Source organism: Dermacentor albipictus, chromosome 4 (assembly GCF_038994185.2).
Source record: "Dermacentor albipictus isolate Rhodes 1998 colony chromosome 4, USDA_Dalb.pri_finalv2, whole genome shotgun sequence".
Taxonomy (NCBI): Eukaryota; Metazoa; Arthropoda; class Arachnida; order Ixodida; family Ixodidae; genus Dermacentor; species Dermacentor albipictus.
This window is the reverse complement of record NC_091824.1, coordinates 72,597,988-72,624,426: the sequence shown is the minus strand read 5'-3', so window position 1 is coordinate 72,624,426 and position 26,439 is coordinate 72,597,988. Positions and strand designations below refer to the sequence as shown.

The following is a 26,439-nucleotide window of genomic DNA, read 5'->3' as shown; positions in this document are numbered from 1 at the left end:
GTCTCTTCCGCCACGCCGACCCTGAAATGCCCGAGGAAAAGAAAGTTCGCCTACTCATGCGTGGTGTGAAGGAGGAACTTTTTGCCGGGATGGTACGAAGCCCACCGAAGACCGTCGACGAGTTTCTTCGCGAGGCCACCAGCATCGAGAAGACACTCGAGATGCGAAACCGGCAATTCGACCGCCGCACGAACGCGACAAACTACGCCGGACTTCAGTCACTGGCCACCGACGACCTACGCGAGACTATCCGAGCTGTCGTGCGGGAGGAGCTACAAAAGCTGTTCCCATCATCACAGCCTCAAGTGGCTTCGATTGCCGATGCCGTGCGTGAGGAACTCCAATAGCAACTTGGAGTAGCCCCTGAATCGCCGCAGCCCAAGCCGCAAGCAATGACCTACGCCGCCGTCGCACGCCGTCAAGGCCCCCCTCCACGACCGCGCCAGGGCCCTGTCACGCCGCAGTTTCGTCGTCCGCCGCCGCCGCCAGCACGACCACCCGTCGCCCAGCGCACCTACCCGAGGAAGACAGACGTTTGGCGCGCTCCTGACCACCGCCCGCTTTGCTACCACTGCGGGGAAGCCGGCCATGTGTACCGCCGATGCCCATACCGGGAGATGGGACTGCGAGGTTTCGCCGTTAACGCGCCGCGGCCACAGATTGGCGAACGACCTCGCGATATCGCCGACTACCTCACCGCCACTCGGTGGAGCCATCGACGTGCTTCCCGTTCGCCGTCACCAGGCCGCTACCTGTCGCCGCAGCGCCGACCATACACTGGCCCAGCCCGGGGCCGGTCAGCAAGCCCATATCCGGAAAACTAAAAGCAGCAACTGATGGAGGTGCGGTTGCTGTTCGTCGAACTGACGAAGATCCTCCGCCGCCGACGAAGACGACGACGAAACAATCTCGACGACATAACGACACGCCGCCGTCACGACGAAGTCAAGAAAGCAAGACTACACCGACGAACGACGACTTGACGACGCGACGTTCTAACTTCAGTTCAACACGACGCAGCCGTGATCCGACGCCACGACCTAACTGCAACTCCAGACAAAGAACCACCGACCTCGACGTGCTTCTCGACGGCCACGCAGTTACCGCCTTAGTGGACACAGGGGCTGATTACTCCGTAATGAGCGGACATATCGCCGCCCATTTGAAGAAAGTTAAAACTGCATGGGAAGGCCCCCAAATTCGGACCGCTGGAGGACACCTCATTACGCCGACTGGAATCTGCACGGCAAGATTAACCGTTCATGACCGGACTTACCCTGCCACCTTCGTTATCCTCCAACAGTGTTCACGAGATGTCATTCTCGGTATGGACTTCCTGAACCAACACGGCGCAGTCATCGACCTGAAGTCGAAGTCAATAACGCTGTCGGAAGATAAAGCGATACCGCCGGAGAGCCCTCGTAGTCACCACGCCTTGAGTGTGCTTGAAGATAAAGTGAGCATCCCGCCTCGCTGCAGCATTGTTCTTTCAGTCAGCACCGAAACACCCGCTGACGTAGAAGGTGTCATCGAAGGCGACCAACGCCTCCTGCTAGACCGTGAAATTTGCGTCGCAAGAGGGATCGCTCGACTGCATGGAGGGAAAACTGAAGTGTTGCTGACAAACTTCAGCCCGGAGTTCAAGCACATCAACAAGGGCACGACGATCGCATACATCGAGGAATTTCAGGAAACCAGCGATGCGTTTGTCCTCTCGGATTCTGTTGCATCTACCCCGACGACCGTAGTTCCCGAGCCAGACTTCGACATAAATCCAAGTCTCCCCGTGATTAAGAAGCAACAGCTCAGAAGTCTCCTTCGACGCTACAAAGACTGCTTTTCGACGTCATCGAGGATTCGACAAACCCCAGTCGCAAAGCATCGCATAATAACCGAAGAGTGCGCTCGACCACTCCGCCAGAGCCCTTACCGAGTTTCGACGCGAGAACGCGAAGCTATAAGAGAACAAGTCGACGAAATGCTGCGCGACGACATCATCCAGCCGTCGAAAAGCCCGTGGGCATCCCCTGTTGTCCTGGTGAAGAAAAAGGACGGAACCCTACGTTTCTGCGTCGATTATCGTCGTCTGAACAAGATCACGAAGAAGGACGTATACCCCCTTCCACGGTTAGACGACGCATTGGATCGGCTCTGCAACGCTAAGTACTTCTCCTCGATGGACCTCAAGTCTGGCTATTGGCAAATAGAAGTCGACGAAAGAGACCGCGAAAAGACCGCCTTCATCGCCCCAGACGGCCTCTACGAGTTCAAGGTTATGCCATTTGGACTGTGCTCGGCGCCTGCAACGTTCCAGCGCGTGATGGACACGGTTTTAGCGGGATTGAAATGGCAGACCTGTCTCGTTTACTTGGATGACGTCGTTGTATTCGCCGGAAATTTCGACGATCACCTTAGGCGGCTTGCCACAGTACTAGAGGCCATCAAGTCATCAGGGCTCACTCTGAAGCCAGAAAAATGCCGCTTCGCTTACGACGAGCTTCTATTCCTAGGCCACGTCATCAGTAAATCCGGAGTACGCCCCGACCCCCAGAAAACAGCTGCCATCGCAAAGTTCCCGCAGCCCACCGACAAGAAGGCAGTGCGTAGATTCCTTGGCATGTGTGCCTACTACAGGCGCTTTGTCAAGGACTTTTCACGCATCGCCGAGCCGTTGACACATCTAACTAAATGTGATGTTGAGTTCAAGTGGGAAACGCCGCAGGCCGACGCATTTGAAGAACTCAAACGACGCATGCAGTCGCCGCCGGTACTTGCGCACTTCGACGAGTACGCCGATACAGAAATCCATACTGACGCCAGTAGCCTAGGCCTCGGTGCCGTTCTAGTCCAGAGGAAAAACGGAGTCGAACAGGTGATATCTTACGCTAGCCGGTCGCTGTCAAAAGCGGAAGGCAACTATTCTACGACCGAAAAAGAATGCCTCGCCATCGTTTGGGCTACAGCTAAATTTCGCCCTTATCTTTATGGCAGGCCATTCAAAGTCGTCAGTGACCATCACGCGTTGTGTTGGCTAGCGAATATAAAGGATCCTTCAGGACGACTGGCACGATGGAGCCTCAGACTACAAGAATACGACATCACTGTAACCTACAAGTCCGGACGAAAACACTCCGATGCCGATTGCCTATCACGCGCCCCCGTTGACCCGCCGCCGCAAGATGAAGATGACGACGCCTTCCTTGGCATGATAAGCGCCGAAGACTTCGCTGAACAGCAACGGGCAGACCCGGAGCTAAAAGGCCTGGTGGAATACTTGGAAGGGCACACCGACGTTGTCCCCAGGGCATTTAAGCGCGGATTATCTTCCTTCACGCTTCAAAACACTCTCCTCGTGAAGAAGAACTTTTCACCAGTCCGCGCCAACTACCTTCTTGTTGTCCCGTCAGGACTTCGTCCAGAAGTACTGCATGCCCTACATGACGATCCGACCGCTGGACACCTCGGTTTTTCCCGGACACTATCGAGGATACAAGAAAAGTATTATTGGCCGCGCCTGACCGCCGACGTCGCCCATTATGTCAGAACATGCCGAGACTGTCAGTGACGTAAGACACCGCCGACAAGGCCAGCCGGATTACTACACCCAATCGAGCCTCCTTGCCGACCATTCCAGCAGATCGGGATGGACTTGCTGGGGCCCTTTCCGACGTCAATAACCGGAAATAAGTGGATCGTCGTGGCGACGGACTACCTCACCCGCTTCGCTGAAACAAAAGCACTGCCGAAAGGTAGCGCAGCCGAAGTGGCGAAATTCTTTGTCGAAAACATCCTGCTGCGACATGGCGCCCCAGAAGTCCTCATCACCGACCGAGGAACGGCCTTTACAGCGGAGCTCACCCAAGCCATTCTGAAATACAGTCAGACAATGCACAGGAGAACAACGGCTTACCACCCGCAGACGAATGGTCTTACGGAGCGGCTGAATAAGACCCTCGCCGACATGCTAGCGATGTACGTCGACGTCGAACACAAGACCTGGGATGCCGTCCTGCCGTACGTAACATTCGCTTATAACACGGCGGTGCAAGAAACAACACAGATCACGCCGTTCAAGCTGGTTTACGGCAGGAATCCGACGACGACGCTCGACGCCATGCTGCCGCACGTCACTGACGAGGAAAATGTTGACGTCGCTAGCTATCTCCAGCGCGCCGAAGAAGCCCGACAGCTCGCCCGCCTGCGGATCAAGAACCAGCAGAGGACCGACAGCCGACACTACAACCTCCGACGACGCTTTGTCGAGTACCAGCCCGGTGACCGTGTTTGGGTTTGGACCCCTATACGCCGACGAGGACTGAGCGAGAAGCTTTTGCGTCGCTATTTCGGACCGTACAAGATCATCCGACGTATTGGTGCACTGGACTACGAGGTCGTGCCAGACGGCATCTCGCTGTCACAGCGGCGCCGCTCACGACCTGAAATTGTCCACGTTGTGCGGTTAAAGCCATACCACCAGCGTTAACGAACTTTGGGACTTCGCGTAACTGACCTTTGGACTTTGTTTCTTTTCGTTACTTCTGTTTAATAAGTATCCTTTTGCGTTTCGCTCTCTTTGTAGCATCGGGACGATGCTTTTTAAGAGGGGGGTATTGACACGTGTATTTATATTTATCGGGCGACCAGGTTTCGCCGCCTAACAAATCTTATCGCACAGCGCCAACAGCGCGGGATGCGCTTGCATGTATCCGAAGTTTCTGGAAAGGTATCGATGCTTCTATCCGCTGGCTGTTGTCGCCGAACGTTATGTTATCTGATTTAATCGCCTGACGTGAATGGTGTAGAACTTTGTGGAAGGCACGCGGGTCCGAACGATTAGTCTGGAACATTCGACGACCGCTCTATAAAAGCCGACGCACTTGACCCGCTGATCAGTTTTCCGACGATCGCCGACCGTGTTCGCCGCTATCGTTGTGCTATAAGTGTAGCCTGTTTTTGTGGGCACAGGTTCGCCCAATAAAAGCTCGTTTTGTATTCCACCGTATTGCTTCTTTCTTCACCGTCACTACCACGTGACAATATGTTACACATGAATCACAATAATGTTACTAATATGGAGTTACAGCTTTTGAAGAACCCTTGTAACCAATGTATCTCGTACGTAAAATACGTAAAATATAAAAGATATATCTAGCTTGTCCGCTTTCTATGGTATAATGGATACCGGTTGCAAAAGCGCGATATCTGTTTTGATAAAGAGCTATAAATTTGTGATCTTGGTGCTTCTATTTTTTTCAAACCGTCGAATTTTTGAAAATGTTTTAACAAAATTCACGCCCTATATCAAGATTCTGCTTTCAACAGTCACCATAATTCAACTTTTTTTTCCTATGCAACTAATTTCATTAAAATCGGTCCAGGGTTATCTCAGAAAAACGCCTTTGCGTTTTACATGTATTTGAATAGGCCGCGTTGGAGTTTGACCCAAGTTAAAACTCCTTTTAAGGCAGAAAGCTGGGCTAGTTGGTGGTCACATCCCTGTCTGTGTCCTTTTTACGCGCTAGTGCAATGACCACCTATACGGCTAAAACTTCTAAACTAACACACTTTCTATTCAGCGGTCCACACGAAATTTACTCAAGAGATCTTACCGTATACTTCGCTTATACGCTTGGCGCCCACCCATTTTCCTGTCACGTACTTTTTGGTAATGACAGGTATTGTTTCGACTACAGCGCAAAAGCTAATATTCTTCTCAAGAGGAATGCGACAAGTGTTAACGTTGGCATGTGCATTTTGGCGGGAAAATACAGGAGAACAAAGACGCACCAATCGGCAGAATGGGTGCGAATTTCCGCCTTACGTTATGATGCGTGCTGTGCGTAATCACGAACCTATTTCCGAGGAATTTGATCACTGCTGACGACAATAATTACACTGTCGGAACCAACTACTGTGACTGGAGCCAGTCGCAAAGAGGCATTCCCTGCACGTGCCTATACGTGCATTGCCGAAGGACATTGTGGTACATACAGTTAACGACGACAACAGGCGCGGGTTCATAAGAGACTTACAAATCTATCACTTTGATGACTAGAATAGGAAATGTAAAAACAAACGTCAGGCTGTTACATTCGTCGTCTTTAGCCAGTAAGCTGGCACATGTTAATAGTGCAGCACACAAAACTTAGCTGAAAAATGGGAACTGGGACAGTGCTTTAAGAAGCACCGAACGCTAAAACTAACGCGCAACTGGCCACAGGTACTCGCCGTGAATAGTGTGCGCACGTGCAGTAATCGCGATGTAGAGCTTCCGAAAGGCGCGGTAGGGGGCGCCTGCTGTCGGTACCACTGGCCTCCTTGAAGCCCTTGAGTTCAGCGAGAGCAGGGGTGAAGTAAGCATGCCTACAATAGACATTAGTAAGAGGCGATTGGAAGATTGGTGGAACAAAAGTAGGGCATTGACAAAAAGCTGAGACGTAGAAAAGAGAAAGTTCACAATAGGGGGTCTTTTTGAAATGAAAGTGCATGAGAAAAAAAACTTGCCGCAGGTGGGGAATGATCCCGATGCGAAGGTTGTGGGATCCTTACCCACCTGCGGCAAGTGTTTTTTTCATCCACTTTTATTTCCATTAATTTATCATTTCTTTATTTCATTTATTAAACACAAGTAATTTCCCTGTGTTCTCCTTGGTGTCAGTGTTTGTTGGCTTCTTATGATGGGACTAATAAAAGCGGGCCCCTCAGCTAACTCCCTTTTTTCTCATTTCTTACATAACGAGGGTATAGAATTTGGCAACATTGATGCCTTCAGGTAGCTTGTGTGGGTTTAATGACAAGTTGCCTTCACCCAAAAAGATCACATTCTCGTTACGCCTGCGGCAGAAAGGATGTTCCACGTCCGCCGCCAAGGTCTGTGAGTGGTGGCGCTGGCTAACACTCGAGTTCTACAAGAAAACATAAATACCCAATAAAGTGAACGATTAAACGGCGCCGTGGTACCTCAATTTGTAGAGCATCGCACGCAAAATGCGAAGGTTGCTGGATCGTTCCCCACCTGCGGCAAGTTGTTTTTTCATCCACTTTCATTTCCATTGATTTATCGTTTCTTTATTTCATTTATTAAGCGCAAGTAATTTCCCCCTATGGTTGTCCTTGGTGTCAGCGCTTGTTGACTTCTTATGATATGACTAATAAAATCGGGCCTCTCGGTTATCCCCCTTTCTTCTCGTTTATCAAATGAGTGAGCACCTTAAAAGAGAGTGCGTAAGAGTGGGATTAAAGAATAATATCCAGAAGACAAAGATAATGATGAATAACCGGGCAAGAGAACAAGAGTTCAGGATCGCCAGTCAGCCTCTAGGCTCTGGGAAGGAGTACATTTACCTGGGACATATAATGACGGTGAACCCTGATCATGAAAAGGATATTCATACAAGAATAAACATGGGCTGGACGGCATACTGCAGACATTGTAAGCTCCTTCATGGAAGCTTACTGTTATAATTGAAAAGGAAAGTGTATAAGCAGTGCATTTTACTGGTGCTAACAAATGGTGAAGAGACTTGGAGATTGACGAAGAAGCTTGAGAACAAGTTGAGGACCGCACAAAGAGCGATGGAACGAAGAATACTAGGCATAACCTTGAGACACATACAGAGAGCTGTTTGTAGCAGAGAGCAAACGGGTATAGGCGATATTCGAATTGACATTAAGAGAAAGAAATGGTGCTCGGCAGATCAAGTAATGCGCAGGTTGGATAAGCGTTGGAACATTACGGTTGCAGAATCGGTACCAAGAGAAGTAAACTCAAGTCAAGTCAAGTTTACTTACAACAGGTACAAAGTACAGTGTTGAAGGCCACCCTGGCAAGAAAGCTGTAAACATACAGCTTGACGAGATACAACACCCAAAATTTTGTGTTCCTGTACTACATCAAGCGAGTGGGAACCTATGTTTATATCGACGCATGACACAGATCTGTTCTTTGCGGCAAAAACAACGGCCTTTGATTTTTTTTATATTGATTTGTAGGCTGTTACATAAGGACCACTCAAACACATTGGACAGAACATTATTGGCGTGTAAAAACAAGTCTGGCTCGCTATCAGCAGAAACGAAGAGGCTAGAGTCGTCTGCGTATAAAACATAATCTGTACATTTATCAATAGAAAGTAAGTCATTGACATATACATTAAATAAAAAGGGACCCAAAATTCTTCCCTGAAGTACGTCACTCAGTAATGGGCGAAATGATGACGTAAGACCATCTATAACGACGCACTGCTGTCGATCGGAGAGATACGACTGCAAAAGTGAGTGAACGACACCTCGTATGCCATATTCTTCTAGTTTTCTTAAAATGAAAAACTATAGAGGACGGCAGAAGATTAGGTGGTGCGATGAAATTAGAGAATTCGCGGGTGCTAGTTGGAATCAGTTGGCGCAGGACAGGGGTAATTGGAGATCGCAAGGAGAGGCCTTCATTCTGCAGTCGGCATAAAATATGATGATGATGATGATGATGATGATGATGATGATGATGATGATGATGATGATGATGATGATGATGTACGCGCTCATCTTGTTGCTGCTCGCAATCGCCACGCTGGGTACCTCCATATTCGAAATTGCATAAAGCGCTAATGCTTGGTTCGTTTTATTTTACACATTCTGTGCAACAAACGTTTATGAAGCTTGTGCCCGCAATCTATAATCGTTTGCCTGCATCATATATTATTTAAAGAAAGCACTGTTTTTCGCAGTCTGTGTGAAGGGAAATTTTCGACAGCGGCGCTGTCACCGACAGGGGCAGGAAACTGGCTCCACTGTTCAGGGGCATTTTCGAGTTGTATATTTAGACTGCCTGTGCATATTTGGCTGAAATCTTATATTGCCTACCCACTAACAACTGCTCCCCACAGTGGCAAAAATATCGGCCGTTTGAGCCATGCCTGCTGCCGCCGTTGCACTTTTGTTACAAGCGAGCAAACACCGATGAGAGGGCGCTGAATGGCGGGCGTGTTCACGTGAGGAAATATTGCGGCGCCCATAAATATAGTGCTTTAAAGATTTATACCATGGGCAAATTCATCACGCACCCGCTCACTTGCCGTTGTTGGCTCGGAGGATTGCTCAATTCGCCGGTACGCGTGCTCGCGCCAGAAATTCAAATGAACTGATTGTGCTTGGTGCGCTATGTAACTCGCAGGCCTCTAGTTGCAGAAAAAACAATGGACCATTCAAAGTATCAAATGGAAGAGTAGTGTAAGAGTGCAAAGACTTTGCAGAAATGACCGAGGTATACGCAGTGCATACTGAAGCGGCGAGGCTCGTGAGGCAGGAGGCGGAGCGATGGCTTGGCGGGACCCGCGCGGTCATTTTGGCATTTGGCGTATTAGCCGAAAACAAAACCGGAAAACATGTAAGTGCTGACAAGTGTAGCATTCATGCTGTGGCGTTTAAACGACAGCGGGTCGAGACACGAGGTAAACAACCGTTGGAGGTGCCTACAAATGATCATTCCTTGAAAAGGTTAACGACCATCAGGGCCTCACATAGCTAACTGCTGTTAGGGCGCGAACATCAGACCAAGACAACGACATTGACTGCTTCCTCCCGATTACATCACGATCGCGCCACACGTAAGAGCACAGGTGCAACGTCAAATTCACATTCTTGCAGGCTGGTGCGATATCATGGGCGGAATAATGTGAACAGTTCGATCTTCCCGATTGGCCGAAGATGACATGGCATGTTTCCCTAGCGAGTGACGTAGAAAAGACGCAGGGTATTTCTTAGACAGCCTCTATGTGTGCTGTGTGTTTTTCCAGAATTGTGTAGCGTGCTCTGACATGTAGCTTACGCTCCTGAGGCCGATGTAGCTACGCGCTGCGAGTTAAAATGTAAAGTGCTCTGTACTTCGGGCAGTACGGATATGCTTTTGTATTTAAATAAGTTTTTCTTCCACGTAAATGAAACTCCTGTTTTAAAACTCCAACCTCCCAGCCGCATTCTCACCAGTAAAAGAAGCAGCTTCCGTCAAGAAAGCTCGGACGACGGCATGGGCCAGGTTAGCCTCCAGGTTAGCCTGTATGTGATGCCCAAGTTACATAGGCCAGAAACTCGTTTCAGGACGCAGCGTTAGTGTAAGTTAAGCACAACCTGTGGTTAGCATGTGATGCCGCCTCAGGCATAATCTTCTTTCGCCCGCCAGGCTCAGTGGCCTGCCATGCTGAGTAGGCCACAATGGGCACCGCACCCAATAAACACCGACGAGCACAGCTGCTCGGTGGTCACTCATCGTTCGTCAACACCACGCTACGCAGCATCTGTCTAACGGAGGGTGCCTCGAGCCCTCCCTTGTTCACGAACCCAGGCGGATCGTGACACCTTTATTGCTACGCCCTACTCCGAGACCACGATACCCAAATCCAACGCCATGGAACGCGAGTAGGAAGAGAGGCAACGCGTGTCAGCGGAGCAGCGTCTTTCCAGGCAGCGTGAGGAACAAGAGAAGGGAAGTGCGTCCGAGGAACAGCGATACGCCAAGCAGATGGCCGTCGAACAGTTGGTCAAGACCAAGCAGCACTCAATTGGACGACCAGTCCCATGCCTCTCTCCAAGCTGCGGATTCTCGTACCACGTGAGGCCCACGTACATGCCTCCCGTCAACGAGATCACTGAGTGCCTGATGTTAGCCTGGAAGCTCGTTGGCTGGAGTGAAACGTCTCATGCAGGGTGATGAATTTGGAATTGTTTGGCGAATCCGCACGATACCGGCATACAGGGAGGGGATGGTGAGCTCGCTGCCGTTAAGCGTGACGGACAACATGAACATCTACGTCAATGTAAAGAATATGTGGGCAGTAAGGTCCATTTACGATAGCAGCTTCGTGGGGAAGTTGTGCCTCGAATGTTTGAGCAGAAACTCCCTCTGCCGCCTCTATGACATCGAGGTGCGTGATGGGGCCGTACAGTGGTGAATTGAAAATTTGCAGGAGGCGCAGCAGGTGCATACGGCCGAATATTTGGCCGAAGCCTACACCTACGATCCGGCGCTGTCTTATCCTGAGGCAGGATGCTTATTCGGGACGTGACCGCCTACCTGGACCCGTTACGGCAGGCGAATACAAGACCACCCCCCAAAGCACTGTTTCCGGCGAGGGCAGGGAGGAGCTCTCGTTTTACCCCATATATCTTGGAGAGCCGCAGCGCATAGAACCCGATGTCAGAGCAACCGTCGTTGAACAAACCAACCAAGCAATGAAACGGAGTGACTGCCTCACGAATTCAAACAGCCAAACTCAAGCGTCCCTAAAACAGGAATACAGTAACGTTGTTTGTGTTAAAGGGCGGCAGACAAGGACACATAACAAGTTTTGATTACACGCTGGCGGTTGTTATGTCTGCTCTAGGAAGTGTTATGCTACAAGAATTTTCAAGTGTGGTTCTTTCAGAGCCGAGACAAATATTTTATTGCCGCGAACACATTATTTTGGAGGGGAGCCTCCCCGCTCACAAAGACACTATCTGCACTTGCCCCCATCTAGGTTGCAGAAGCGAAATTCTTTCCCTGCGTTCTCCCATACTGGAGCTAGAGGATCCCGTGATGCACAAGTTACGGGCCTGGCCTTCTATTTTTTCCTTGCTTTGATGCTGAGTGGCGCACTCCGACTAACCGTTTCGCGGGCGGGCGGTGGCGTTTGTATTGTTTCGCGCAGCCAAAGATTTTGCGTGCTATGCATGAGAACACCTGACTAGCGGTAAAAGTCAGTACTGCACGAACACTGATGCAGACACAAGCGGATCACAGAGCATGATCACGCGCTTGAACATTGTAGAAAATAACATTGTTTCACTGTATGTACGCGCGAGTGCGCCACATGGGAACAAGCATACGAAACAGAAGTGCATCTTCCTTGCCATGGTGCGAAGTAAAGCCAGGACACGCAGACACACAGTTTCTGTGCTTTATCATTTCTCCAAACTTTATTTCCTTTATTTGAGCAACAACTTGACAAAGAACTTTTTGTTGGCTAAAATAATTCTCAATCACGTGTTGTTGTGAGCGGCATGAGAGCACTGCCTTGTGCACTTGCGCCATAGATGTCGACTCTCCGTGTGGAAAAGCCGCACCCGGGTTCGTATAGGCACTGCGGCCCCTTAAGATGTGCTTCGCACTGGTTTCGAGAATCGTTTCTGTCGTACTTTTTGCTCGAACGGTGAGAGCAGGGTCATCGCCGTACGACTGAATTCTGCTTTGCATGCCCAAGAAAGCTTTGGTTGTTAACGGTTGGTCGCATATATCATAGGACGCGAAATCCTTCGGCCGGCGCAGCATGACGAAGACAGCCAAGTAAACAATTATCAGGCGGTCGTAATTCGCTAGTTTTGGCAGAACATGTTGAACGACGATAAAGCGCACCTCGCAAGCACAACGCCACAATAATTCAAATGCGCCACAAATGTCCCTATTCGTTCTCATCGCACCGAATAATGAATCCTCATGGAACGCCCTTGCGACCGTCGATGACCATGTGCTTCGAGCATCGCTTTTGAGTTGACGAGCGCTCGGTGCCGTACGCTGTAATATATTGGGCTACCCCACTGCTGTCACGAAGGCTACATTAATTAATTAATTCGGTACAGGTACGTCACCTGTATGGCATTGTTGCGAGGGGGTTAAAATAGATGGGTCCACAAAGAAAAAAAAAATGTTCAATATTGCAAGAACACGTCAGGAAATGCAACATCAATTAGGTACTGAAATTGACAGTATAGCGGAAGAGAAACTTACAAAGGGTAAAATAACTTCCAGAGCAACTAAAATGGGAAATCAGCGCACACAGTAGTGTATGTTCAGAAATGAATAAAAGATAATTGATATACTATGGCTCTCAATAGCATTTTGAATACGAGATGCTGCCATCTCTTCATTAGGGAGGTAATTTGAATCGTTATTTGCCTTGGGGAGTAAAATGTGTATTTAAACAGGTCGGTACGTCACTGATAAGCTCTATATTTTTTAGCGTCGCTTATCGTAGATGAAACGTAATGCAGCTCTTTAATCAACAATGTCTGGCCAATACCAGTTGTACTTTTGTATATATTGTAAAGGAATTCAAATCTTACGATTCTCCTGCGTGAAAGAAGAGTTTATCAACCCAATCTTTCCCGTATTCCAAATCCTCTGAGAGTAAATTTATACTTTACTGTTACGAAACACGCTGCATCCTTCTGGACACGATCGATTTTGTCTGAGAAGTTTTTAGTATACGGGTCCCAGAAAAGGTAGGCGTGCATATTTTCGAATAGGCCTAACGCTAGTCAAATAGAAGGTTGCTTTCTGTGAGACAGAGAATGCTTAAAATTTAGTTAGAAAAAGTGGAGGAAACGGTAAGCTTTAGCGGTACTTAGGTTATTATGATTAAACCAGTCATGCATTTCTGAAAACCTAATTCCTAGGTATTTAACAAGCTCAGTGGTACTGAGTGCAATATTATTAATGGTATAGGAACTGGGGATTTTTTTTTTTTTGCAAAGTGCCCATGGTAACATCTAGCAGCTATTCAATCATCTGCCGCCGGTTTCACCGACAGACACTTCTTCAAGGTCTCCCTGGACGACAGACTTATCGGCATGACATTTCACTGGGTGATACATGACACAGTCTTTGGCATAACGTATAATGGTTGATTTAAGGCCTACGACCAGGCAATTTATATGAACTGGAGATAAATGTGGTCCCAGTACAGAGCCTTGAAGCACTCGCGGTAGCCTGTGCATTGGAGGTGATGCCACCCACTAAAAACAACTTACTGTTTGTGCAGGTGTAAATAATTCTTTATTGAGTTAAGGATATGTTTTGGAATCCCTAGGAATGATAATTTTAGGCAAAGCAGATTGTGCAGGTTGCCATAAAATTTTTTCCGCAAATCTACGAAAAGTGCCTAAATTTATTCACCATTGTGAAAGATGACTGCAATGTCATGCGTAAGTTTGGTTAGTTGTGTTAAGCACAAAAAAACAGAGCGGAACTCACGCTGAGTTGAGGTACAAAAGTTATTTGCTTGAAAACATTTCATCAGATTAGAGTAAAAGACTTGTTCTAGCGTTTTACAGCAAACGGAAGTAATGATACTGGCTTGCAATTGATAAGTGCGTACAATCACCCTCATAAAATATCGAAGTCACGTCGGCTGTCTTCCAATATTCGGGCAGCTTTCGAATTTCCAGTGATGTGTTAAATGATATTACTAAGACAGGCGGTATCGACCCTTATAAAAAATTTATTCATACACTTTAGACCATCTTGAGGCTATTGCTAATAGAACCTACCGACAGTTAATAAAAATCGTTGTCTTGAGGCTTCCTAACAACTCCACAGTAACGCCGTAAAAACAATTGACCAGCAATTTGAATCAAAATACAAGCATTATTTTGAATCATGTTCCTATCCTCTCGGTCAACTTCCTGCTAAATGTTTAGAAATACTTTTCTTTTGCCCTCATTATTGTTGAATAAATTAAAGTATTATCATAGGCTGTCTGTCAACTTCCTACTAACAGTCTAGAAACAGTTTTTTAGACGTCCTATTAACGTTCATTAAATTGAAGCACGTTCGCACGTTGTCTATAATCATCCTATTAACAATTCGCTGGTGCTTTTTTAGACGCCCTAGTAGCCCTTGGCCACCAATTCACCACCTACATTCAACAGAAGCATGTTTGTAGATTTTCTCAACATCCTACCAGCACTCCACAAGCATTCATTCAGGCTTTACTATTACTTTGTCAATTATTTCATATCTCCTACCAACATTTGCCTTTAGATATTCTAGCACCAATGTCCACAATCAGTCACAGTGTATGAATGAACACGTGTTGAACGCTGCTTAATAATTTATGATAACCTTACCTTCAAATTTATAGCTTTAAATCAGCCAGTATACTACCCTATATTGCCCAGAACCACAACTAGTCTATTGAATTCTTGGTCGCCATTAACGCCAGCCGTCTTACGGATATTTATGAGACGTTACTGGAGTATTGATATAATATAAGCTCTTAACGTGCTGTGCAGCTGAAGACACCATGTGCGAAAGGTGCTACTGTTAATAAAGGTGCGACAAATTGCAAACGCTGCGATCATTGCATCAGAAGTTTATTACATTAAATCAGTCAAACTTGACAACAGCAGAAATGAGAATAAAGTTATGAGAAGCTGCTTTAGCATTCTGGGCGTTAGTTGCAGCTGCGCCTTAGCTATAATGGATGTGTTTTTTTTTTGTTAGCGTGTCGATGTACGATTCTGGGCTTTTTGTCATGAACAAAAATGGAGTGAGTACCAGTCAGCTGTGCATCTCAGATGTGTGCTTTAAGTAAGTAAAACAAAAAAGATAATAGCAAAGTCATATTGATTTAAGTTCGCATGCGTGAAACTATAAGCTAAATATTTCACGGCCTCTCGTGTTTTGAACAGCCTGAGCAGGAAGTAGTGAAGAATGAGCTCATGATCAAACATTATTTACCGCACATTTTAGTCATGACCTCTGTCAAAACGTAGTGTTTGTACACTTCATGTTTATAGCAACTTCAAGCGAACAGCATGACCCGGCGCAGTTCGAGGGTGTAAGAAAATCATTTTTAAAATATTTCAGGTCAGTACAGTTCACGCTTGTAACAGCCTGCCAAAATGCGGCATAAGACAGTTACATCAAACATATGATATTTATGAAAAATGATGGAAAAGCACAAACCTTTTGTTATAATTTGGAGACAGACAGAACTTCGGCGCAGTGCTACCTCGAAGAACAACTCTTCGGTACTGAAGCAGTGTGCAGTTTAAAACGCGGGCTGTGCCAACAATAAATCACAATCAGTTCACAAGGCACTGCATCACAGCTGGCAGTGAAGATGCAGAAACGTTCACATCACTGAACGTAGAAAACGCCGTGGGCTTCGCAAGCACGCTGTTGGTTGGCTTGTACCGATAAATCAGCCACAACACGGCCTGACCATAAAGAGCAGCAACAATGGCTAGATTGCTGCTACGATACACGACCAAACACCTACATCGCTACGGCGGTACCACGCCGGCCTCGCAAAGGAACTGATATCGATGGCCGTGGTCTCCTTCTTTGCCTCGAATCGGACCAATGCCAAAGTTATGCACATGCGCGAGAGAGGCGTGTGACATTATTTCCATGCATCCGCTTTGCCTTGACTACTGCCGGACTAAAGCCCCCCTTTACGCCGAAACTAGCACACCATGCTAGGTGCAGTTTTCCGCATGACCGCACGCGTGTGGCAAGCTGGTGGTGTGGCTCGCGCGTAAATCTGCCTTTAATTAAACAGCTTTAACGCCGGAATAAAGCTGCGTAAGAGGTGCGCGACCTGCCAGGCACTACGCTATTATCACAGAGGTGGGTTGGTGCAGCACATGCTAATTTTCTCTAAATGTGCTGACATCACCGCAGGCTTACTTAGTCCAGTAGAACCTTTAGGAAGAATAGTTCTAACAGTTTAGAAACATATTTATTTAAACAATTTAGTAGCAGTTCGGCAACAATCCATCCGCGACAAGGACTGGAACTGTGATTTAAAATAAAGGGCTTGATTAATGACTATATCATATTTCGACAATATTTTGTGCCAGCAAAATTTATCAGAAACGCTCAAGTTATTTCCCATTCTATCTATGTTTCAGCAAAAATATTTTGATGGTGTATAGTAAAAGATATATTCACGAAAGTCAGAAGCCTTTTGACGAAGCAATAAATATGTTAGTTGAAGAAAAGTTAGAATAAGACATGTTAACAGTGTATTCACAATATTCTTTGTGCAAAAGTAATATATCTTTTAAAGGTGTAGGAAGAAAGTTTCTTTACACAAAAGTAAGAAGGAAGTCTTTTAACGACGTAATTAAAATATGCTTTACACAAAAGTAAGAAGGCAGAGTTTTAACGGTGTATGGAAAATATTCTTTATACAAAGGTAAGAAAGAAGTATTTTGACGTTCTATAAAGAAATGTTACTAGAATGTAAAACTAAAAGACTGTCAGTAAAGTAAATAGAAAGTCGGGAAGAGTTCTAAATAATGTTAATAGGCATCTTTCTTACGGTCTGTCATGAGCAGTGTTTGAAAATATTTTTACGGGGAGAGAATATATATGTATTTCCAAAATATACAGTTACGAGGTTGTAGCTCAGTAGTCAGGGTAACGTTATTTACCGATCGGCGAAAGACTTCAACCCCCTCTTCACCTCACAACGTCCTTTTGTCCACAGCGGCACAAACTCGTACGTGACAATATGATGGGAAATACCATCGGGTCCATGAGATATATGATGGTTTAGATTATACAACGAAGCCGCCGCTCCTACCTCACTCACGGCAATGTTTTACATTTTAGATAACTGTGTCGGTGTCTCCAATTTTGCAATGCTACAAGGCTATGTACGAAATGAATGAAAATACTCGTTGAAGACTTCTACTTTCCTTTTCTCATCTTTCGTTACGTTAACTATCATTGCGATGGCGGGGATGCCAGTGTCATCCCTTTTGTTGTCCTTGATCTACCGTCAGATCTGTTTGGGATTTGTTTTGAGTTTATCTGCAAAGGCTGATAGATATGGATTCTTCGGAACCTTCAATTCGCTTTTAAGTTTACGGCTGATACTTGTTAGCTTTTTGTACAAGCTAGTGTTTCTTTTTGTATTGCAGTATATTTTGCAAACTGAAGATGTTATCGGAATTGATGAAGGTAATTTTCATTATTGCAAGGTTTATCTTCCCCGAACTTAGGCGCTTATCTTCACAACTGTAAACGGAGCAAAATATGATGTCAATGAAAACAGTTTATCTCTGAATATTATTCATAGATTGCCGACCCTACTAAAGTAACTGTAATGGGGAAATATAGGTAATGAACTATATCACTCATTAGAGGTTGTGTCCTCCTCATTACCACTTTCATGAAGAAAGTAGTTTTCACGGACGCATTTCGGTAAGTCCCATTTCTCTGCAACTGATAATGAGTGCAATTGCATTATAATCACTAATCCGTGGTGCTGGTGCATTGAAGTCTATGATATCTCTCCGGTTATAAAAACAAAGTGCAACACATTTCCGTCTGCACATCCAAAATGCGTAGGAAAATCAGCAAGCTGGAAAAGAACATAGGTGATTATTAGCTCGCAAAACGCAGACTGAAAGTTCACCAATTATTATCCACAGGTCACAGATCTTGCCATTAAACATCTCGCATATTAAAATTCCCGCCAAGAATTATCGTTTCAGACAACCGGGCGAAGAGTGACCTTAGAAGGCTGATCCAACAATGTTGAAATTGCGTAGTCTATAGGAGGAACTGTTAATAAGGACGTTTCCGCTTGAAAAACATTGCCGGCACGATACAGATTCTCATGTATCACCAGATAGATGCGATGGGGCGCTTTCAATTGCAGCTAGAATAAACACCACTATAGGCGCACATTTCGGTCCGTTCTCTATGCGACATAGTCCGATGGAAAAACCTCAAAATGTGCAATGTCAGAGTCTAGCACTGATTGGGTGGCGATAACAATTTCAGGTTCTGATATCGACAGAAGGCCTGCAAAATCAGCAGTTATATTTTAAGATTCGGCAGTTAACGATAATAAGATTCCCGACCTATTTACGGTTTGGTATGTCCAACGTCTACTACACAGCTCCGCGCTTGCGCATGTTGTTCCTTTTAATGTGATTGTGCCTTGATTGAGTGGCCTTCGTTTCGTTGCTTTCCCTTTTCAGTTTGACGCAGTGAGCGCCATACTGCAGGTTCCCAATCCGAACGTCAACTTCAGCCTGGCACTAAGCTTGCGCTTCGACTTATTCAACGAAGCCGATTTCTCGAAGTTGCATGCAACCACCTTATCTCGAATTGCTTGCACATCGCACAAGGCTTTCTGGTTTACTACGGTGAGTGTCAGCAATAGACAAGATTCATGTTACAGCATATTATCGAGCCGTTATGCGCTTCACGCGATCTCTTCCGCAGACATAGCGCAACACCTATGCTTAGCTGTCACCTAGCTGTTCCGTGTGTGGTCAGTCCTTCGCAGTAATAGTAAGCTAAGGTGGATTAGTAAAAACGGCACCAAGATTGCAGGAAGACTGCTCTAAGTGCAGGGTTGCGCGTTTCTGTTCGCGGCGCTGCTGATTGAAAGCTGCCTGCTCATCTGGAGTACGTGTAGCACGTGGCCTACCAATTTCGGAGTCGGAAAGAAGCTGCTGCATGGCGTTCGGCTGCGATGGAGAGTAACGACGTGCCTACTGCCATAGCTAATCCAACACCATCTAGATAGCATAAGGCATTTTCATTATGAGCCATGACGTCATGCTATGTGGTCCGACTGCCATGGAATCAAATGGGGATGCTCCCGAGTAAGAGACAATGATTTTAACGTCACCGCTTTCATCACTCCAGCCTTGTCAATAAAAATTTTGGGTAAGGTAGCGCGGGGTCATGGATAGGAGTAAACAGGCCTTGTGCTATCTAGGTTGTGTTGGCTAATGGCGTGCATTTTTTCTCTTTTTTTTTCAAGCATACGCATGCGGTTTCGCAGCAAGTGTTTTCAGCGTACAGGCGACCAGCCGGCGGACGGACGGACGAATCAGCTAGCCTTATACACCTTGGTTGTAAAATATTGTTGTGAGTTGTGATTACAGACGCCACCGTGATCCCGCCTTCACGACGCCACTTTCAGCATGAAATTTACCGCTCAGAAACGCATAGACTACGTCAGCATGAACTGCACACTAGAACCTTGTAGATTGCGTTAGGGTATTCATGGGAAGGATTCATTTCTTCATATTTAAGTGCCCATGAACAGCATATATGTTTTAGTAATGGTGGATGGAACAAAATTTGAGATGAACTGCAAGTACCATTTTTTTTTGAAGAAGCTCCACTAGCCATCACAGTAGGTTCGTGATTATGACATAGCGCTACTGAGATTGAGGTCGTGGACTCGATCCCAACCAAGCCAGCCGATCTCTTCGCTCCCGCCATCGTTAATCTCCCGCTGTGCTCCGTGTTCGCTCTTTTATCCTTCGTTCTGCCTGTTAGCTTGGTATTGCCGAGGACTCAAGGGGAACTTGAGCCTCAGAGCTGCGCAGTTCTGCACAATCATTTCACGCACGGAAATTCATTACCACGTTTAGACGCACTTATGACATCCACATTGCCATTATAACGCAGTTGTGACTGCGCAGCGTGCGTATGTTGTGTGCCAGACTAGCTACCCTGTTTAAGTAACGTTCTTTGAACTGCACCCGCTCCCTCGACCTACATTAAGGGCTGATCCTAATAAAGCTTTCCAAGAGTGGGGTAAGAAAATTTGATGACACGTTATAACCAATCCTAAGCACCCTTGTCGGCTAGCAATGAATGTCACGCAAAATAACATAGAAGCCTAACCTTTACAACATGTCTGGCGCATAATAGATGAGCTGATATCGAAATCCAAGTTTCGCTTTTTACGCCAGTGGCCCATTTCTTGTGGCGGGTTTAATAAACAAAAAAGAAAACCTCTGAAAACATGAGCCTCTTGCATCGTTCGGCACAACGAGACACGTCCGAATACTGCATTTCTTTTATTGTAAAAGAATATGGCGCGAAAACAAAAACGCCCTCACCCTCGCAAAACGCAGCGGTTCCTCAAGTAGGCATGGCGGCTCGCTGGCGGAGTGTCTATAACGTGGAAAATCACTCCCGGCGACAGCACCTCTGCGTCTTCGTGACGTAGTGCCATGGTGTAGGCAAGCAATATGTAAGCTGGTAGCGAAAGTTCCAGTCCACATATCAAGAAAATGGCGGCTCGTTGCAGCTGTCGCTATATGCGTATCGGTGAGGCGATCAACAGCAAAAAAATGAAAAGGAAGAGAAACAATGACTTCCTCACCGGAAATGGCAGTGACGTCATGAACTTACGCTGCTTGGTGCGGTCGTCTTAATTTCTTGAACGCCCGGCATTTCGACCGTTGCACGCCAGCAGTTTATTTTTTTCGAGGCTTAGGTGAGCCTAATTGCGAAGCGCCTCTGCTAGAAGAGCCAGCGTATGATTAAAGTACAGGAGTTATGTATGTCTTAACGTTAACATAATTAGGTTCTATTGACAGCAATTACACCAGTTGGTTCCTTACGAAGGTGAGCAAATAGAATGAAAATAAAGGAGAGTGCCACAGAAATATCAAGAGCAACTTCACTTTTATTCGTGTAGAATAATGGAACGAATACAACTGACCCAATTACCATATGTTTCAACGGATGAGTATTATGGCCTGCACACAATCACAACGTACAGCAACATATGCGACTCCTTTTCACAGAATCATTCGCAATTCCGTGCGACACAATGTATTCATGTCCAACAGTTATCAGACAAAACATTTCCGCACATTATCGTTTCGAAAACAACAGTCCTACTAAATCTCCTACATGTCGGACACTCAAAGCCTGTGTTACAGAGAGTGATCGAACATAGCACGACATTTCTTAGCAGGTACGTCCCGAATTCATTGTCACCATGAGGCACAGCGCGTCAGATGCCACAGCGTGAACTTGCACGATAACAAAGAGCCTGCACTCACACATTTCGCCAGTGAATGCCGTGCACTGGACCACGCAAAATTTGAAGTGCAGCCCGCGCCACACTTTCAACAAAGACACAAAGAAAAAAGAAAACGGACGATATCGCCGCGTTCAAGTGAGCAGCGCCATTCCGCACAATAGCTAACTTGCGCAATTACGTCAAATCTCTCTTATGCCAAATGACTGGCTGGTAGGGGTCTCCAAGAATAAACTAAAACACTGTAAAATAAAAAGAAATATTTATTATTGTAGTTAAAAATTAATATGTGGGGTTTTACATGCCAAAACCATTTTCTGATTATGACGCACGCCGTTGTGGAGGACTCCGGAAATTTGGACCACCTGGGTCTCTTTAACATGCACCGAAGTGTTGTTGTAGCGTTGCAAAAATATTTGAGACGGTATATTTGCCAGTATGACAGTATTCTAAATAACGCTTTCAAACTTCTTTTTTACCGTAGGCTTTCTGGTTTTATTGTTTGTGCCCCATAGACCTCGTCGCCTTTCAATCAAGCGCGACTACCTGCTATCTCCGGCAATAGGTTTTGGTATGCTTTTCGTTCCAAGCTTCACGTCCTGTTTTGATCGGCGTTGCTGTACATACATAAGGCAGGCGTATGAGCGAGCCTAACGTGTGACGTATCACGGTGGCGTACCGCGCATCTCTCAAAGCGAAAACTCTCTATTACAGCACGAACCGGAGAGGCACGTGCTACACAGTGATCTGCGGCCCCAGCTAAGCGTCGGAGTTGACCCTCGGTGTCGGCGTAACTTACCGAAGGAACACAGCAAAAGGATGATAGCTCGAACGTGGAGCGCAGATGAAAGACGGTGATAGCGAAGAGAGCGGGAGGAGAAAATTGGAGGAGGAGGGTATGGCAAAAACGCGATAAGAAAAGCGTAGTGCCGCGCAAGATGCGATTTGCGGCGGCGATGGCTCTCACATGTAGACAGAGTAGCAATCATCTGTATGGAAACAAAGCGCTGCATGAGCGTAGGTCTGTCTGCGCCGGCTGTTATAAATTGCGCCCGCGCATTGCCCACGCGCTGCCTCTCGCGATGTAGCGATATGCGGCGCAGTCGCGCCACAATTCCCTCCGTTTGTGGCGTGCCACACGAGCGTATTGCAATCCTTGATGAATATTTCTCATGTCTCTGTGAAACCGCTTCCCTCTATGGACGTGTCGCGCGCTTGTTCTTGATTTGCTCTTTATGTGGTTTATATAGAACGTGCAATACAAGCTATCGCTGTTTTTGACAATCGTCGTTGATTGCTCACGCCGGAATTTTTAAATCGGGGCTGAAGTTAAACTTGACGTACCAGATTTGGCGTAATAAATATTGTGACAAAAGGAAAATTTGTTTACATACTGGGGCAACAATGCTATTTATAATTACGTTCATCAAAAAAGAAAAAAAGAAATGCGGATGTTTCTTCTGACGGAGTTTGCGCGTGGAAGCCATGGTGATCTGAGTGATAGAATGTATGATAACGTCCTGATGCATCAAGTTCTTGGACAAAGAAGCCAAACCTAGTTCATAAACAGAAGTACTGTAGTAAAATGTTTTGGACAACCTAACGCTTGCGATTATATTTTCGAATGGTAAGAGTGTATGAACATTCATTTAACGCTAGACATGACGGGCGAAACTATGTCACTAGTCACTTAATTATTGTGAGTACGCGAAAGCACTGAGCCTCCCTCAGTGTCCTAACTGGAAAGCTGATATGACGAGAGATCAGTGTTTTTACAGACAACTCTCAATACCTCCGTTGAAATAAAAATGGCATTTATTAACTTGTCAAAGTTCTATTGCAACCATTAAAACCAACTTTATGCATGGGCAAAGTCCGCAAATTTCTCGCTAGGTACAATACAGATACTGTCCGCAGAGTTTCGAATGTGTTCAAAAACGTGCTTATTTACAGTTATGCAATTATATTTAAAAGCTTATGCTGCATTACGAAACCTTTTGTAAATCATGCTTTGTTGTTCTTCCAAAAACAAGATGTATTTACTTGTAAAGCGTTTTAATATTCACAAAACTGCCGATGTTCTAAACTTGTCCCTTAATACATTGTCATTTTATGAGCCATTCTTGCCTGGCGTTGAGTAGTTCAAAGTTACCTCTCTGGTCGATGACATAAGCATAAAACGTTTGGTGCCCTTGAATAAGTGTTACTCAGCCTGCACGTGAGGTAAGGCACTTTTTTTGCATCACGCGTCAAAAATGATAGAGTGTATAAGCGTGACTGAACGAGGACGTAGAAAGCAGCATATACACAGACACAGCGCTTCACTTTCAACTATATATTTTATTTTGCTATGCATCTATAAATATATTCCGTGCGAGAGGAAATAAGCGTAACAGCAGGAAAGAACATTCAGTGGTGCATTTCGATGAACCGTACACCTGTGCAAGACATGGGGATAACATGTACTGCAATAGTCACAAAGATAAACCGAGGAATCGTACCTCATTTTCAGATAGCGACACCGAACGCTTGCTTACGCACTTTTGCTCTAAGTTTGCAATCTGTAGGCCTCCACAATCTCCCTCGTCATCCGGCTATGAGCCTTGTACAGAATGGAAGTGCTTTCAAACATGGGCTTGCAGAAACAATATTGGCAGTGAATACCCAAATGACCAGAGATTACCATGTCACGTTATATGGATGCTCTTTTAATCTCTCATTGATGCATCTGCCTGTTTGAACAACATGGACTCTACCATGGGTTCTAACCAACTGGCTTGCCAACGTGTTTTAATCAAAATTGAAGAAATTGACGGAGTTTATTGTAACTTCAACGTTCATTCGCACTTATTAAATCTACAATCTTGTAGTTTGTAGTATACAGGTAGAATCAACATGGCAGCATGTATTGCCGGTGCTTTATGAGCAACTCCACTTATACCACAAGATTTTCCGTACGTGAGCGGATGTGAAGGAAATTTCATACGTCGCCCCAATACCCACAGGTTTCGGTTTACTCTGTGTGCACACGAGCAGTGCAAACAAAATGTGTGCACTTGCCTGCAACATCCGCAGTTTCCGCACGTCCTCGCGTGTGTGGAAGGCATGGGTAATACCATGCGAATTAAGTGTAATTCGGCCTTTAATGTGTCCGTCATAGGATCTTTGGATCACACTCAGACGTGAGCGCGCTAAAAGATATTGTAGCATGTTCTCTGAACACTTGCGTCCAAGCTGCATGTATGTAAAATGCAATTTTACAAAAGCGCAATAAATAAAACAATGACATGTGGCATGCGGCATCTGCGTTTCGAACTTTAACAAATTTATGGGGTTTTACGTGCCAAAACCACTTTCTGATTACAAGGCACGCCGTAGTGGAGGACTCCAGGAAATTTCGACCGCCTGGGGTTTTTTATGTGCACCTAATTCTAAATACACGGGTGTTGCCGAAATGCGGCCGCCGGAATCCAGCCGCCGTGGCCAGGGTTTCATCTCGCAACCTCGTGTTCAGGAGCCTAATACCCAGCCACTGAGCAACCACGGCGGGTGGGCTCCTGACTGTTTAGCAAATTATTGCCCCGCATTAAAGTTCCGGCGCACTCCATTTCCAGACATGCTGGCATCATCTGTACAGGAAGGACCCTACTGGTGCTTCGATACACTACATCGGTGGTGACAAATGCGCATTCGCCGAGAGCAGTGACACAACTGGTGCAGTGATATCTTTGGAAACGCGTGCCACAATACGACACAAGGTGGGTGTTCTTAATTTACCTAAAGATACACCAGAATGGAAACAGCAGGTATGCCGATAAATTTCTAGGGGATACATTGCCCTCCTGAGTTAGCAAGGAAGCCACTTTTACTTTGATGAGAAGCTTGGTATTAGCAGCGATATCGAGCGGAGTCGCCGCCTGGAGGGAACAAAGCTAACTACGTATAGTGGCGACGGCTCCTTGCGTATTCTGCTAGCCAGTACGAGCTTCACACAAAGATGCGTGTACCTAATGCGTGTATTCTCTATGCACTGTTGGTTGTAAGAATTAGCCCAGTTGTTTACGCCGGTAAGCAGTCTTGTGACTATGCAAAGAAGAAGAATGTGGCACTGTAGCGCTGATGTTGCGTTATGATAACATCAGCGACTGCACATGTCGAGTGCACGGTTTGTGATCGTGGCGCCTCATGTTCGCCACAATAATTTGATTTTAGTGGCCGATGAACCCTTCAAGCACACCATGAAGTGCACTTGCCATCATTCTGGGCGTGAATCCAGCGCCTCAGTGACCTTTTGCCGCAATGTGCTGATTGTACCACAGTTTTGCGATACCAGGAACGATGAACGAGGCGGTGTTAACATCACTTAGTTGTAGAGCACAACAACCTACACCATTCGTATTGTCACGAGCTAAGGCAAGAGTACGCAGCAATAGTAGTAGCCAGACTCGAAGGGATGGTTCTCCGGTTGGCAGGCGATCTTTCACTTCGTCGTCTTCTTCGCCGTTCCTGCTGGGCGCGTGATGCCGACCGTTTGCTGGCTCAAAATACCAGGTGGCTTTATTCCCCTTCCCAATGAAGTATCGACTCAATGCACAAGCACAAAACTTCCACAGAAAGTACACAAATTAGCTAACACAAAGAAGGACACGCGCTGGCACACACACAGAAATGTACGCCAGTAAAAAAATGTGTTCTGTGGTCGGCAACAAAAAAAAAACAGCTTTGCAGTTCTTTGGAGGACGACGCGACGACAGCAAAAAAAAAGTTAGTTTCACCTGTAGACTTAACATCACCGTGTAAAATAAGGCTGGAGGCGGACGACATGTATAGTCTGTGCATGCGGTAAACAGCGCTTGGGCGATAGCAG

The 26,439-nt window shown here is 46.2% G+C and overlaps 1 protein-coding gene across 8 annotated transcripts in view; it reads left to right on the top strand.

The window, feature by feature from the left end:
* LOC139059131 (probable maltase-glucoamylase 2) overlaps positions 1-26,439 on the top strand; it is a 113,636-nt gene that overhangs the window by 70,160 nt on the left and 17,037 nt on the right. For 7 of the 8 annotated variants that reach the window (XM_070537081.1, XM_070537079.1, XM_070537078.1 and 4 more), the window contains 2 exons: positions 18,754-18,921; positions 25,187-25,330. In XM_070537081.1, the coding sequence (XP_070393182.1) occupies positions 18,754-18,921; positions 25,187-25,330 (312 nt within the window). Of the gene's footprint in view, positions 1-18,753; positions 18,922-22,286; positions 22,469-25,186; positions 25,331-26,439 lie in introns of those variants that run through there. The other variant, XM_070537083.1, reaches the window with a different exon arrangement.